At 48.6% G+C, this 16269-nt stretch overlaps 1 protein-coding gene across 6 annotated transcripts in view; it reads right to left on the bottom strand.

The window, feature by feature from the left end:
- LOC142484018 (protein tyrosine phosphatase domain-containing protein 1-like) overlaps positions 1 to 16269 on the bottom strand; it is a 110684-nt gene that overhangs the window by 68534 nt on the left and 25881 nt on the right. For all 6 annotated transcript variants that reach the window (XR_012797533.1, XM_075583977.1, XM_075583980.1 and 3 more), the window contains 2 exons: positions 4572 to 4690; positions 3508 to 3645 (listed from right to left, as the gene is read on the bottom strand). Coding sequence is in view for 5 of the 6 variants with exons in the window: in XM_075583977.1 (XP_075440092.1) it covers positions 3508 to 3645; positions 4572 to 4690 (257 nt within the window). In the remaining variant the exon portion in view is untranslated. The remainder of the gene's footprint in view (positions 1 to 3507; positions 3646 to 4571; positions 4691 to 16269) is intronic.

The following is a 16269-nucleotide window of genomic DNA, read 5'->3' as shown; positions in this document are numbered from 1 at the left end:
GGCGGTAAGCTGCAAACTGCTTTCTAGGGAGACTTTTATCCGGTGGTCTGTGTTCCTCATGTCCTCAGGAGTCTGGGGAGATTCCTGACTGCATGTTTCGGGGTAACCCGCAACATTGGACCCCTTCTTCCCAAACACACCCTGACAACATTTTACCGTATAACCATGAAAACCCTGAAACTCACGCCTTGCACATCTCCGCTGGCCGGCACTCCTGGAACAGTAAAACCCGCACATATCTTTATTACACACGCGGTTACATGCCACAATTGGGTTGAAGAGCTAACACTCCCAATTCCCCAATATGTCTCAGGGGCACCCAGCCAGGCCAAATACCTTTATTAATGGCCTGGGTACCCCTGCACCGTCACGAGCCAGTGGGACCCCCAGGTATGAGACACAGAGGCAGTCAGCAGCAGGTCTCACGAGGAGCCCCGTGATGAGCCAGTGAGACCCCCAGGTATGAGACACGGGGGGCAGTCAGCAGCAGGTCTCACGAGGAGCCCCGTGATGAGCCAGTGGGACCCCCAGGTATGAGACACGGAGGCAGTCAGCAGCAGGTCTCACGAGGAGCCCTGTGACGAGCCAGTGGGACCCCCAGGTATGAGGCACGGGGGCAGTCAGCAGCAGGTCTCACGAGGAGCCCCGTGATGAGCCAGTGTGACCCCCAGGTATGAGACACGGAGGCAGTCAGCAGCCATTCTCAGGAGGAGCCCCGTGATGAGCCAGTGGGACCCCCAGGTATGAGACACAGAGGCAGTCAGCAGCAGGTCTCACGAGGAGCCCCGTGATGAGCCAGTGAGACCCCCAGGTATGAGACACGGGGGGCAGTCAGCAGCAGGTCTCACGAGGAGCCCCGTGATGAGCCAGTGGGACCCCCAGGTATGAGACACGGAGGCAGTCAGCAGCAGGTCTCACGAGGAGCCCTGTGACGAGCCAGTGGGACCCCCAGGTATGAGGCACGGGGGCAGTCAGCAGCAGGTCTCACGAGGAGCCCCGTGATGAGCCAGTGGGACCCCCAGGTATGAGACACGGGGGGCAGTCAGCAGCAGGTCTCACGAGGAGCCCCGTGACGAGCCAGTGGGACCCCCAGGTATGAGACACGGGGGGCAGTCAGCAGTAGGTCTCACGAGGAGCCCCGTGACGAGCCAGTGGGACCCCCAGGTATGAGACATGGGGGGCAGTCAGCAGCAGGTCTCACGAGGAGCCCCGTGACAAGCCAGTGGGACCCCCAGGTATGAGACACGGGGGGCAGTCAGCAGCAGGTCTCACGAGGAGCCAGAGCTAGGGGTGCCTGCCCAGCAGGTGGCATTGGGATAGCTGGGGGGAGATGTGGCAGGTTTGTGCATGTCCCTTGGCTATGTCAAATTTCCCGCTAGCCCGGCTCTTCTACCCGGCTCGGCTCTGATTGGCTGCTTGAGAAAGTTCCCATGCGCGGATTGGCTCTCCGGTCTGCTTCTATTTCATGAATGAAGCAGGCAATACTATAAGAAGCCCTGAGCCAATCAGATTGTGTGTTCCCCTTGAGTCAGAGCCGAAAGAGCAAGGGCTTTTCAAAGTTGCTTTGTTCAAAATAGCAAGGCAACCGGCTTCGATTTCAAGCCTGAAAAGCCACCCGCCAGAGACTAAGCCCTGACTTGTGGGACCAAATTCTCAGAAATTATTGTAGCGGTCGCGGACAGGATTTTATTCCGATTTGAGTTCCAGGAGATTGGGAGTAACTCGCGGTCAGGAGGGACCAAGTTCTCAGAAGAGAACGTAGCGGCGTGTGGAACTTTACGCCAATTTGGGTTCCAGGAGATTCCGGGCTAAGTCCAGGTCAGGGTAAAACTTTCCCATAGAGTTCCCTGCAACTAGGAAAGTCTAGTTTTCGACCCCAGACCCCCAGTAAGTGTGTATTTTTGTCTGTATTTTGTGTTTCGTTGTGTGTAAGCGAATTTATGCCGAATAGATTACAATTTATTTCATTACCTTGTTTTGCTCAATGAATGATCCCGTTAAAAAGGTGTAAATAACCTGCTCTCCCATGCCACGTGCCACGTGCCACAGAGGAGTCGTGTCCATTGAGTTGTTCTCTGTCTAAAATACGGTTTTCCACCAGAAAGAAGGGTGACTGAACATGTCTCCCCATGTTATTGCAATGTGAATAATGGAGAGGGGGTGCCAGACCAGCCGGGCGGCGGCTCAGACCAGGCACAAGACTTGGTTTGACCGCAGTGTCCAAGATAAGGAATTTATGTGTAGCCATGTATAAAAATGGTATACGGTTCTTTCTCATGAAGCCAGAGTACTCTAGCCAGTTCCAGACCACTTACCGCAGAGCACAGACTGGAGGGAGGTGGACACAGCATACACAGAGAGAGTGAGCGCAGCCTGAGGAAGTGCAGCATGAGTCAGACGTACATTAGATACACGTAGGTGGTGCATCGTGGCATTCTTTATTGCATCAGTGTGAGACTCTACAAAGACCCCACAGTACCACCATATAGATCGGACGGAAGACTGCAGTAAAGAAAAATCAGAGGAATTCAGGACTTACACGGAGCCGTGTAGTCCAGGATATTCGGACGCTTCATCTAAGAGGTGAGTTTTAAGCTTTATCTTGAAGGTGGGGTGAGAAGGTGCTTGGCGTATGCTGAGGGTGATTAAATTCCACAGGTGAGGGGCAGTGAGGGGAACGGGATTAAGACGAGAGAAAGAGCAGTAGAGGTGAAAGAGGTGGAAAGGAGACAGTTATGGGCAGAGTGCAGGAGACCAGCAGGGGCATTACGAGAGATCAAGGCTGATGTGTAGGGAGGAGCAAATGAGGGAAGAGCCTGGAAGGTAAGGAGGAGAACTTTGTGGATGATCCATAGTTTGATGGGAAGGCAGGAGAGGGATTTAAGGCGGAGATGACCAGAGGCTGTTTTGGGAGAAGTTTTAGATTACAAAGAAGAAAGTTGTGAGGCCGGGAGGCCTGTTAGCAGTATGTTACAATAATCTAGACGGGAGAGCATAAGGGCAGCATGAGAGTTTGAGCAGTAGATTGACAGAGGAGAGGGCGGATCTTGGCAATCTTACTGCACATTTTTCTATTAAACCCTATTAGTGTAATACCGTAGCTGTATGGCTGTGTCGGAGTTCTTGCCCACGTGGTTCTTTGCGTTTTTATTCCGTTGTGTACGTTAACTTTGGTGGTATTTTGCTAGTGTGTTCTGGGATCCCTGAAACCCCGAGTTAGTGTACGTCCTATCACCCCCAGAAACCACCGGGGCGTAGCATTAAGGTTCTGGCTCCCGCTGAGACAGTGTGGTTACCGGGAGTGGGTGGGAGGTCCCCCTGATATAAGAGCGCAGCTCTTCTGAGGTCCCCGTGGTGGTGCTAACCTCCTAGTAGGTTGAGGTTTGGGCGTCTCGTAGCCATTGCCAGGGCGGGATTCCCTTTCGGTCAGTAGGATTAAGGCGCTCTCCCGGCTGGTGGAGTACGGGTGGTCTGACGTCACAAGTCCCCTCAGTCCCTGGTGTTTACCTGTTCGCCCTAATCCCGCGTGGCAGTGCACAGCGACCTTCCCCTCACGCAAAGCAAAGGCGATAACCTTCACTGCATCCAGGACACGAGGCACAGGGACCGTTCCGAAATCAGGGAGACCGAAGTTATAGAAGGAGACTGTGAGGGACAGAGACACAGTGATACATACACACACAGTGACACACACACACAGGGACACACATGGGGGCACACACACACAGTGACACACACACGGGGGCACACACACATGGGGGCACACACACATGGGGGCACACACACGGGGACACACACACACGGGGGCACACACACACACACGGGGGCACACACACACACACGGGGGCACACACACACGGGGGCACACACACACACACGGGGCACACACACACGGGGGCACACACACACGGGGGCACACACACACACACACACGGGCACACACACACACATGGGGGCACACATACACACGGGGGCACACACACACGGGGGCACACACACGGACACACACACACACGGGGAAACACACACACACGGGGGCACACACACACACACACGGGGGCACACACACACACACAGGGGCACACACACACAGGGGCACACACACACACATGGGGGCACACACACAGGGGCACACACACAGTGACACACACACAGGGACCGTTCCGAAATCAGAGAGACCGAAGTTATAGAAGGAGACTGAGGGACAGAGACACAGTGATACACACACACACACAAACAGGGGCACACACATAGGGGCACACTGACTTACAGTGACACACGGGGATGCGCATAGCAACACAAATACAGTGACAAACAAAGGGGGACACACATTGACACACAAAAATAGTGACACAAAAAGGCACACACTGATAGAGAGGGAAACACAGGGGCACACACAGCACACACTGATACAAAGAGACCTAGAGACACAGTGACACACATACACCGGGACATGACACGTGGGATGCATGTAAACAATGTGACATAGGACATGAAGACACATGTATGACACGACACACATGTAAGACACGGACACAACACTGCAATACACATGTATGACACACACTTACTGCCAGAATCCATGAAGTCCTGGGGTTTGTACGAGAAGCCGCTCTGAGGGTCGAGGGGGTCCCCACAATGAGCGTGTTCCCAGGGGAGCTGGGCACTGACCAGGGACCGTATCCCAAACCTGGGACATATACACACATATATATATATATATACACACACACACACACACACACACACACACACACACACACACACACACATATATATATATATATATATATATATATATATATATATATATAAATATATATAAATATATACACATATATACACACACACACACACACATATATATATATATATATATATATATATACTGTGTTCGACAAACCTATACATTTGCTTGCCCCGGGCGAGTGGATTTAATCCCCGGGCGAGTAAATATTGGCCCAAGCAGCACACGTTTGGTACTAGGTGGCGAGTAGATTTTTTTGTGTGGCGAGTAGATTTTTTGGTGATTTGTCAACCACTGTATATATATATATATATATATATATATACATATATACACACACACACACATATATAATTATATATATATGTATATGTGTGTGTGTGTGTGTGTATATATGTATATATATATAATTATATATGTGTGTGTGTGTGTGTGTGTGTGTGTGTGTGTGTGTGTGTGTGTGTGTGTGTGTGTGTGTGTGTGTGTGTGTGTGTGTGTGTGTGTGTGTGTGTGTGTGTGTGTGTGTGTATATATGTATATATATTGTGACAGAAACCAGGGGATGGTAATAAATTCCGTATATAGGGCTCCCAGGATACTAGACAGTTTCTATCCTGTTTGGCCTGGGAGTGCAGCCTTATAATACATACACTCCATCCCACAGTTTGGCAAGCGCTGGAACTGAGGGATGAGAGATCCAGACCAGAGTTTGTCTGCTGCCTGATTTCTGTCACCTGTCATGCTAATTAGGAATCAGGTATGAAAGACTGATTTCCTGTTTGCTCTGGTCTCCCCACAAGAGCCAGGAGGCTGGAAGGCTGCTGAACTACAGAGGGGAGAAGCCTCTTCCCCAAACAGGTTCAATCTTTCTGTTCATTTGTGTAAGACTGCAAAAGTACCATGTTTTGATGTTGGAAGTGGAAAAGCCACTTCCAACCCTGAGTCAGGGATATCTAAGTTAAGTTATCGCTCAGGTGAGCAGCTTTTGTTTTGATCTGTTTTCTGTTGTATGCACTGTGGCAGTCTCAGTGCCTGGGACTGAATAAACCAGGCATAGCCTGTTTAAAGGAACAGTACGTGACGCCTCATCATTTAACCTACCCTAAAAGACCGTGTTCTAAACAGTCCCGGACAAACGACGGAGCCCCGGAGTAAGCCGTTTGTCACATATGGTGGAGAATGCGGGCAGAGCACTAGGGGGTCTGCGGGTTGAAGAATTTTGAAAAAAAAAAGGTTTTTTCATCCTCTGCAAACAAGATGGAAGACGTGGTGGGTGCGCTGGTACGCAATGTCGCTGCCCAGAAAGACGCGAATGAAACCCAGCAACAGCTGTTAATAGCCCAGCAAGAAACTAATGCAAACCAGCAGCAGACGAATGCAGCCCAGCAACAGCTGCTAATAGCCCAGCAAGAGATTAATGCCAACCAGCAACAGGCGAATGCCAACCAGCAACAGGCGAATGCAAACCAGCAACAGACGAATGAAGCCCTGCAAAACGCGAATGCAAACCAGCAAGAGACAAACCGCTTGCTGAGAGAGGAGCAACAGCGGTTCGCTCAGGGCTTACAGCAGGAACTCGAGATCCTGAGGGGGACTATCAGTAACCTTCCACTGGCAGCGGCAGCCCCAGTACCGAAAATGATCAGGGCAAGCCACTACCTTCAGAAGATGGGACCCTCGGATGATGTGGAAGCCTATCTTCTCACGTTTGAACGCACGGCACAGAGAGAGGGATGGCCAGAAGCTGAGTGGGCTGGTCTAATCGCACCCTTCCTAAGCGGCGAACCCCAGAAGGCTTACTTTGATCTAGAGCCAGCCGAAGCTAACGTCTATGCAAAATTGAAGTTCGAGATCCTCGCCCGCCTCGGCGTAACCACGGCTGTTCGCGCCCAAAGGTTTCACGCATGGTCCTTCACGATGGATAAAGCCACCCGAAGCCAGATGTATGACCTCATCCACCTCGCCCGGAAGTGGCTACAACCCGAGATCAACTCAGCCAGCCACATCGTGGAACGGTTGGTCATGGACCAGTTCTTGAGGAAACTTCCCTCTGCCTTACGCCGTTGGGTCAGTCGGAGTGACCCCCACAATGCGGATGAGCTTGTGGCCCTCGTAGAAAGGTACAATGCAGCAGAAGAGCACCCGCAACCCACAGTCGTGGAGCAACCCCACTACCCGAGGTTCCAGGACTCTTCCAGAGACGGTAAAAGGGTACCGGGGTTAAGGGGCGCTGAAGAGCGGCGACCACCTTCACGCAGCACCAGCAACAGTGGTTCGCACACTAAGGGCAATAGCCAACATGGGGAGCCGGGAAAAGGCTCTAAGTGGGACACAGACTATGTACCTAAATGTGTAAATTGTCATGAGAGGGGCCACACAGCAAAAATCTGCCCACTAAATGATGAGCCCATGCAATGCAACAGCGTGGAACCTTATTCGCTGTTGTCCCAATGTATGGGCCCTAGCCCAGAGGACCCCTTGAATAACCATCTGTGGGCATTTGTAAAGGTTAATGGTAAGAGGGTTCGGGCACTTCTTGACTCTGGGAGCATGGTCACACTAGTGTCCGAATACCTCTTGCCCATTAAGAAGAAACAGGGAAACAGTTCACAAAGAGTGGCAATTTGTTGTATACATGGGGATAATCATGAATATTCCACTGTTGATGTTTTTTTTGAAACAGAGTTTGGTTCTTTAGATTTCAAGGTGGGTATTGTACCCAAACTGGCACATGATGTGTTAATAGGGACCGACTTTCCCCATTTTCTAAAAATGTGGTCCCCCGCTCAGAATAGCGCCCAGAGTTCAATAGCAGACCATAACGAAGTATTAGAAGAAACAAATCCTTTCCCTTTTTCAGAAATGGAGGTTGACGAGGGCCCAAATAAGAAGGGGGAAAAGGAGGAGTGCTGTAAAATTCCCTTCCCCATCACTACTTTGGTAGGGAATACCCCAAATCAAGATGTTGAGCAGACACTTACCACCCCAGAACCGGATAAGACCCTCGCTGACCTAGAGGTCAGTCCTGGGAGTTTTAAGAAGGCCCAGTGGGAGGACCCCACATTAGCGGTAGCCAGGGGAAATATACGGGACCAGAATAGTACTCCTGGCCAACCAGATAGGTCACTTGCTTACCCCTACTTCGAGGTAGAGAACGACCTAGTATATCGGGTTGATAAAAGGAAATCAGTTACAACTAAACAATTGTTGGTACCACGGACATTCCGTAACGTAGTATTACACCTCGCACATAGTCATCCATTGGGGGGACACCTAGGGGTGGAAAAGACAAAAGAAAAGGTTCTCCGAAGCTTCTATTGGCCTGGGGTTCTGGCAGAAATTACGAATTATTGTTCCTCATGCCCAGAATGTCAGATCACCGCCCCGTTCAAGGCGTACCGCAGCCCATTGGTACCCCTTCCCATAATAGAGGTACCATTTGACCGGATTGCTATGGATCTAGTAGGACCCCTAATAAAGTCTGCTAGGGGACATCAGCATATATTGGTAATATTAGATTATGCCACCCGATATCCGGAGGCAGTTCCCCTACGTAGCACCTCAGCTAAAAACATAGCAAAAGAGTTAGTAGTTCTGTTTTCCCGGGTCGGGATTCCTAAAGAGATTCTATCTGACCAGGGAACACCATTTATGTCCCAAGTAACGAAAGAGCTATGTAAACTCCTAAAAATCAAGCATCTCAGAACCTCAGTCTATCATCCACAAACAGATGGTTTAGTGGAAAGGTTCAATAAAACCTTAAAGAGCATGTTACGGCGGGCGGTCGATAAAGATGGGAAAAACTGGGATTGTTTGTTACCATACCTGTTATTTGCCATTAGGGAAGTTCCCCAATCATCCACTGGCTTCTCCCCGTTTGAACTATTGTATGGCCGACACCCAAGGGGCTTACTGGATATAGCCAAAGAGACTTGGGAACACGAGGTTACCCCTTACAGAAGTGTAATAGAGCATGTTGCCCAGATGCAGGACCGCATTGCTGCAGTCCTACCCATAGTGAGGGAACACATGGAGAAAGCTCAAGAAGCACAGAGGAATACATATAATAAGGGTGCTAGGGTCAGAATTTTTTCTCCAGGTGATAGGGTACTAGTTCTGGTTCCCACCGTGGAGAGTAAATTCCTTGCTAAATGGCATGGGCCATATGAGGTCTTGGAAAGAGTGGGAGAAGTAAATTATAAGGTAAGACAGCCAGGTAGGAGGAAACCTGAGCAAATTTACCATATAAACCTACTCAAGCCCTGGAAAGATAGAGAAGTCTTGTTAACCCTAGTACCCCCAGGTCCGTCAGAGAATCAAGAAACTGACCCAGAGGTTAGCATAGCTGAAACCCTGTCTGTTCATCAGAAACGAGAGGTTCAGAATTTAGTGAAAAGAAACAAAGAAATCTTCTCTATACGGCCAGGTAGAACTAGCGTAATTGAACATGACCTAGTCTCTGAACCGGGGGTCCGAGTTAACCTTAAACCGTACCGAATCCCAGAGGCCAAAAGAAAGGCTATAAGTTTAGAGGTTAAAAAAATGCTAAAACTAGGTGTAATTGAGGAATCCCAAAGTGGGTGGAACAGCCCTATAGTCTTAGTCCCAAAGCCAGATGGTACAACAAGGTTTTGTAATGACTACCGGAAACTAAACGCGGTGTCAAAATTTGATACTTATCCTATGCCCAGGGTAGATGAACTTGTAGAGAGACTGGGCAAAGCCCGATATCTCACAACCCTAGACCTAACAAAAGGGTACTGGCAGGTTCCCCTCACAGAAAGGGCAAAAGAAAAGACAGCCTTCTCAACCCCAGACGGCCTCTTTCAGTATAAGGTGTTGCCTTTTGGCTTACATGGAGCTCCCGCCACATTCCAAAGAATGATGGATAAAATTTTAAAACCACATGCTCGGTATGCTGCCGCCTACCTGGATGATGTGGTAATCCATAGTGAAGATTGGCAATCCCACCTTCCAAAGGTCCAAGCTGTGCTTGACGCAGTCCGGTCTGCTGGACTAACTGCTAACCCCGCTAAATGCACTATTGGTCTGGAGGAGGCCAAGTATCTGGGATATTCTATTGGCAGAGGTTTACTCAAACCCCAAACACTCAAAGTGGAGGCGATACAAAATTGGCCAAGGCCAGTTACAAAAAAACAAGTAAGGACCTTTTTGGGGTTAATTGGGTACTATAGAAGGTTTATTCCCAATTTTGCAACTAAGGCAACCCCACTAACTGACCTCACAAAAGCAAGAGGACCGCTAATGGTAAAGTGGTCCCCCGAAACCGAACAGGCCTTTAGAAGCCTGAAAGAAGCTCTCTGTGCCCAACCAGTGTTGGTCACACCTGACTTCTCCAAAGAGTTCGTAGTCCAAACCGACGCATCTGAGGTAGGGCTGGGGGCGGTACTCTCCCAGGAGTCTCAAGGTGAGGAGCACCCCATCCTTTATTTAAGTAGGAAACTAAATCCCCAGGAGAAAAATTACTCCATAGTAGAGAAAGAGTGTCTCGCAATAAAGTGGGCTGTAGAGACGCTCAAATACTACCTGTTGGGGAGAAAATTCCGGTTGGTCACAGATCATGCACCCCTTACCTGGATGTGTCAAAACAGGGAAAAGAATGCTAGAGTGACCAGGTGGTTCCTAAGCCTACAACCCTTTAAATTTTCTGTGGAACACAGGTCAGGGCACAAACATGGCAATGCTGACGGGTTGTCAAGGATGCACTCCCTAATATCCATGGTCGCTCATCCCTCGAGGTCTGAGCTGGGGGGGAGGATATGTGACAGAAACCAGGGGATGGTAATAAATTCCGTATATAGGGCTCCCAGGATACTAGACAGTTTCTATCCTGTTTGGCCTGGGAGTGCAGCCTTATAATACATACACTCCATCCCACAGTTTGGCAAGCGCTGGAACTGAGGGATGAGAGATCCAGACCAGAGTTTGTCTGCTGCCTGATTTCTGTCACCTGTCATGCTAATTAGGAATCAGGTATGAAAGACTGATTTCCTGTTTGCTCTGGTCTCCCCACAAGAGCCAGGAGGCTGGAAGGCTGCTGAACTACAGAGGGGAGAAGCCTCTTCCCCAAACAGGTTCAATCTTTCTGTTCATTTGTGTAAGACTGCAAAAGTACCGTGTTTTGATGTTGGAAGTGGAAAAGCCACTTCCAACCCTGAGTCAGGGATATCTAAGTTAAGTTATCGCTCAGGTGAGCAGCTTTTGTTTTGATCTGTTTTCTGTTGTATGCACTGTGGCAGTCTCAGTGCCTGGGACTGAATAAACCAGGCATAGCCTGTTTAAAGGAACAGTACGTGACGCCTCATCATTTAACCTACCCTAAAAGACCGTGTTCTAAACAGTCCCGGACAAACGACGGAGCCCCGGAGTAAGCCGTTTGTCACAATATATATATATATATACACACACACATATACATATATATATATATACACACACATATATATATATATATATATATATATATATATATATATATACACACACATATATATACACACACACACACATACACATATATATATATATATACACACACATATATGTACACACACACATATACTGCAATGGGTGCTACGTGCGCACCCTCCTATGCCAACCTCTTCCTGGGTTGGTGGGAAAGGGAGGTTGTGTTTTCTGAGGAGAATTTATGCTATACTCAGCATGTGTCGCTGTGGCTGAGGTACATCGACGATATCCTCATCCTCTGGCAAGGGACTGCCACGGGGTTTGCGGATTTCGTCGATGTCCTCAACTGCAACGACCTGAACATTAAATTGACATTTAATTGTAGTCACATGCAAGTAGAATTTTTAGATCTGTACATCACCTTGGGGCCGGACGCCTGTCTCCATACAGACATTTTCCGTAAAAAAACGGCAACAAATGCCATACTACATGCCACCAGCTTTCACCCGAACACCAAATTAGGGGTATCCCGACGAGTGAATTCTTGCGCCTTAAGCGCAATGTGTCTACTAAGACGGGCTTCATAGAGAGAGCGGAGGAGATGAGAGAGAGATTTCACCAGAGAGGATATAGCAATCGGTGTGTGGAGAGAGGCTATAAAAGGGCATTAGATACACCTAGAGAGACTCTATTATGTCCCAAAACCAAACCTGCCTTTGAACAAAAGATACGGTTCATAGGAACACATAACAAACAGTGGCCATTATTACGTAAGACGTTACAAAGCCACTGGAATATTCTTATGACAGATCCCGACCTGAAAAGAGTATTGGGAGATAAGATCACTATGACCAGTCGCAAGTCCCCACAATCTTAAGGACAAACTGGTGAACAGCCACTTTGTCCCTAGCACTAGCGATACTTTTCTTGCAATTGCTAGAAAGAAGGGTTTTTTAAATGCAGGAATTGTTCTGCTTGCAGACACATGTACCAGACGGACGTGTTCACTGATTGGATGTAAATCCAAGGGGGTAATTTATTGTATTACCGGTCCCTGTGGCCTCCCGTACATAGGGATGACCACACGGGAATTCAGGTTCAGAGTCCTCGAGCATGTGAGGAACATCAAAAATGCTTCGAGAGACCTGAACAATTTTAAGAAAATCACTTTGGTGGCACGGTATTTCCTTCAGGTACATGGGTCTGATTTTAATTTACTTAAGGCGTTTGCGATAGAGAGGGTCAGTTTGGGGATGAGGGGAGGTGACTTGGAGAAGGCACTTTTGCGTAGAGAGTCCAGGTGGATAGTCCAAATGGACTCAATGATCCCACGGGGTCTTAATGACTACCTGGGCTTCTCTATGTTCTTGTAGACCATTTCCTCCTCGCTCCACCCTTTCGTGTCCAACTCTATAACTACCAATACTTTTAGGAGGTTATTCTGGGACATACAGGTATTCTTTATTAAATGATGAGAATCTCATACACACCTCTCTCTCTCCCCTCCCCCCCTTCTCCCCCTCCTTGTCTACCCATAGGATCCTGGGTTTACACGTCTCCATATCAATAGAGGACCGGTATACATCTCTACCTGTTTGATGTGTCTCTGGAGAGACTCCAATCTTATCTGCATTTCCTTGAAGATGGAATCCACAATCAATATCTATATCAGGCATACGTTATATTGACTTTAAATGAATTGTCTGTTGGAAGTGGGAATATCATTCTACTTTTGTACTTAAAGTGATCCCAATGTATGATGTGGATTCCCTATCATATTTAAGACATCAGCTTCAATCTAAGAACTATGAAACCGGGACTGTATATCCTCCATTGATAGTGACTCTAGTATATCTGCTAGTCCTATCCATCGTTTATAGCTTATATGCTTATTATTTTTTGATTCACCCTCTTTCAATCAAGTTCATTAATATGTTGCACATACACCTTTCTCTGTATTCAGGGGCATTCAGTTCGGGCACTGAGCTAATAGTTGTGTATTTTCAGGTGACTATACATGTGTTAACCAAGTCTGCTCAAATATTGGCGTTATGCCTTTAATTTATGGGACAGGATCGTTCATGTATCACAGCGCATGTGCACGATGCAACTTCTTATACACGGAGTGCCACACTATGTGGGGTTTGTCCCTGTTTGGCCACACATGCGCAGTGAATTACAGCCTACCCCTTATCCGTTGTTCTGGTGGACTGGGTAGTGAGCGACTGGCAAGTATATCGGGCATTCCCCGATGACGTCATGCGCATGCGCACTCTGCTGCGAGGGGAATTAGTTTTCAGCTGCGCTCTGCAGTAACAGGAAGGAGTGCCATAGTTTGTGGGGCTTGTCCCCGCTTGAAACCACATGCGCAGTGAGCTACATCTTATCCCCTACCCATTGGCCTGGTGTGACTAAGCAGTGAGCGACTTAGTAGCACATCAGCTATTTCGTGATGACGTCATGCGCATGCGCACTCTATGGAGAGGGGAATTAATTGCCAGCTGTGTCCTGCAGTAAGGGGAAACGTGGTATTAGGACAATTATGCATGATTGGGTGCACAGTAATGACGCACTAGGAGACATACGCAGTGAATATGTCTGCAAGGTACACTCCTGTTAGCCATTTAGATGATTTGTTTTTTGGAGATTTACACCAGGTGATGATGTTCATGGTCCTAATTACATATCCTTTTTAAGCATGCATGTTATCCTGCCTACCCCACCACTCCCAGTTGAAGGCATCTGGCCGAAACGTGTAGGAGTGGGTGCTGTAGGCAGGATCCCTTGGTTTGTCCCCTCTTAGGGACACGTAATTATGTTTTGAGCTCTTGCTCCATGCTTCCTCCATGATTTTGTTATATGTCTGACGCTTTGGTGATATTTGACCTAGGGTATATTGTTTTTTTGAAGTGTGCCTTTCCAGGCTCTATAATTACTGCTCCAACTATGTACTGATGTACTGTGTTACTAAGAGATTATTTCAGAGATCTCACAGGAATAAGCATGTAATGATACTATGTGAGTTGATCTATTGGCCGCTGGCACTTCACTCTATACTTAGCCCTTTGTCTGCAATACATTTCTTCACCGTGTCAGATACACTTTAGGGTATTATTTCCCTGATTTGAGACGTTTTTACCTTTTTTCTGGAATTGATTTTTGGAGGATTTATGTCAAGATTTACGTACAGGGGATCTATGCCTTGTTTTAATCATTTCTTGCTTTCTTTTAAACCTCTTGTTTTGTGACAGTTTCATCCAATAAAACATTTTGTATTTGCATATTGAATTGGTATACTAGAGTGCTATCATTTGGGATCTTTCTCTTTTTCTCATACCACACATATATATACATACATATCACTGGGAGGACAGACTATGTCACATTAAGGTGTGTGTCCCCCTCTCAGTCACATTAAGGTGTGTCCCCCTCTCAGTCACATTAAGGTGTGTGTGTCCCCCTCTCAGTCACATTAAGGTGTGTCCCCCTCTCAGTCACATTAAGGTGTGTGTGTCCCCCTCTCAGTCACATTAAGGTGTGTCCCCCTCTCAGTCACATTAAGGTGTGTGTGTCCCCCTCTCTGTCACATTAAGGTGTGTGTGTCCCCCTCTCTGTCACATTAAGGTGTGTGTGTCCCCCTCTCAGTCACATTAAGGTGTGTGTCCCTCTCAGTCACATTAAGGTGGTCGTCCCCCTCTCTGTCACATTAAGGTGTGTCCCCCTCTCTGTCACATTAAGGTGTGTCCCCCTCTCAGTCACATTAAGGTCCCCCCCCTCTCAGCCAAATTAAGGTGTCCCCCCCCTCTCAGCCAAATTAAGGTGTGTGGGTCCCCTCTCAGACACATTAAGGTGGTCATCCCCCTCTCAGACACATTAAGGTGCCCCCCCTCGGTCACATTAAGGATGTCCCCCCCCTCTCAGACACATTAAGGTGGTCGTCCCCCTCTCAGTCACATTAAGGTGTCCCCCTCTCAGTCACATTAAGGTGTCCCCCCCCCTCTCAGTCACATTAAGGTGCCCCCCCTCGGTCACATTAAAGTGTGTCCCCCCCTCAATCACATTAAGGTGTGTCCCCCCCTCTAAGTCACATTAAGGTGCCCCCCCTTGGTCACATTAAGGTGTGTGTCCCCCTCTCAGTCACATTAAGGTGTGTCCCCCCCCCCTCTGTCACATTAAGGTGTGTGTCCCCCTCTGTCACATTAAGGTGTGTCCCCCTCTCAGTCACATTAAGGTGTGTCCCCCCCTCTGTCACATTAAGGTGTGTGTCCCCCCCTCTGTCACATTAAGGTGTGTGTCCCCCCCTCTGTCACATTAAGGTGTGTGTCCCCCTCTGTCACATTAAGGTGTGTGTCCCCCCCTCTGTCACATTAAGGTGCCCCCCCTCGGTCACATTAAGGTGTGTGTCCCCCTCTCAGTCACATTAAGGTGCCCCCCTCGGTCACATTAAAGTGTGTCCCCCCCTCAATCACATTAAGGTGTGTCCCCCCCTCTAAGTCACATTAAGGTGCCCCCCCTTGGTCACATTAAGGTGTGTGTCCCCCTCTCAGTCACATTAAGGTGTGTCCCCCCCCCCTCTGTCACATTAAGGTGTGTGTCCCCCTCTGTCACATTAAGGTGTGTCCCCCTCTCAGTCACATTAAGGTGTGTCCCCCCCTCTGTCACATTAAGGTGTGTCCCCCCCTCTGTCACATTAAGGTGTGTGTCCCCCCCTCTGTCACATTAAGGTGTGTGTCCCCCCCTCTGTCACATTAAGGTGTGTGTCCCCCCCTCTGTCACATTAAGGTGTGTGTGTCCCCCTCTGTCACATTAAGGTGTGTGTCCCCCTCTGTCACATTAAGGTGTCCCCCTCTCAGTCACATTAAGGTATGTGTCCCCCTCTGTCACATTAAGGTGTGTCCCCCCCTCTGTCACATTAAGGTGTGTGTCTCCCTCTGTCATATTAAGGTGTCCCCCTCTCAGTCACATTAAGGTATGTGTCCCCCTCTGTCACATTAAGGTGTGTGTCCCCCCCTCTGTCACATTAAGGTGCCCCCCCTCGGTCACATTAAGGTGTGTGTCCCCCTCTGTCACATTAAGGTGCCCCCCCTCGGGCA

Source organism: Ascaphus truei, unplaced genomic scaffold (assembly GCF_040206685.1).
Source record: "Ascaphus truei isolate aAscTru1 unplaced genomic scaffold, aAscTru1.hap1 HAP1_SCAFFOLD_426, whole genome shotgun sequence".
Classification (NCBI taxonomy): domain Eukaryota; kingdom Metazoa; phylum Chordata; class Amphibia; order Anura; family Ascaphidae; genus Ascaphus; species Ascaphus truei.
Note: the sequence above shows the minus strand (reverse complement) of the source record. Positions and strands in the feature narration are given on the sequence as shown.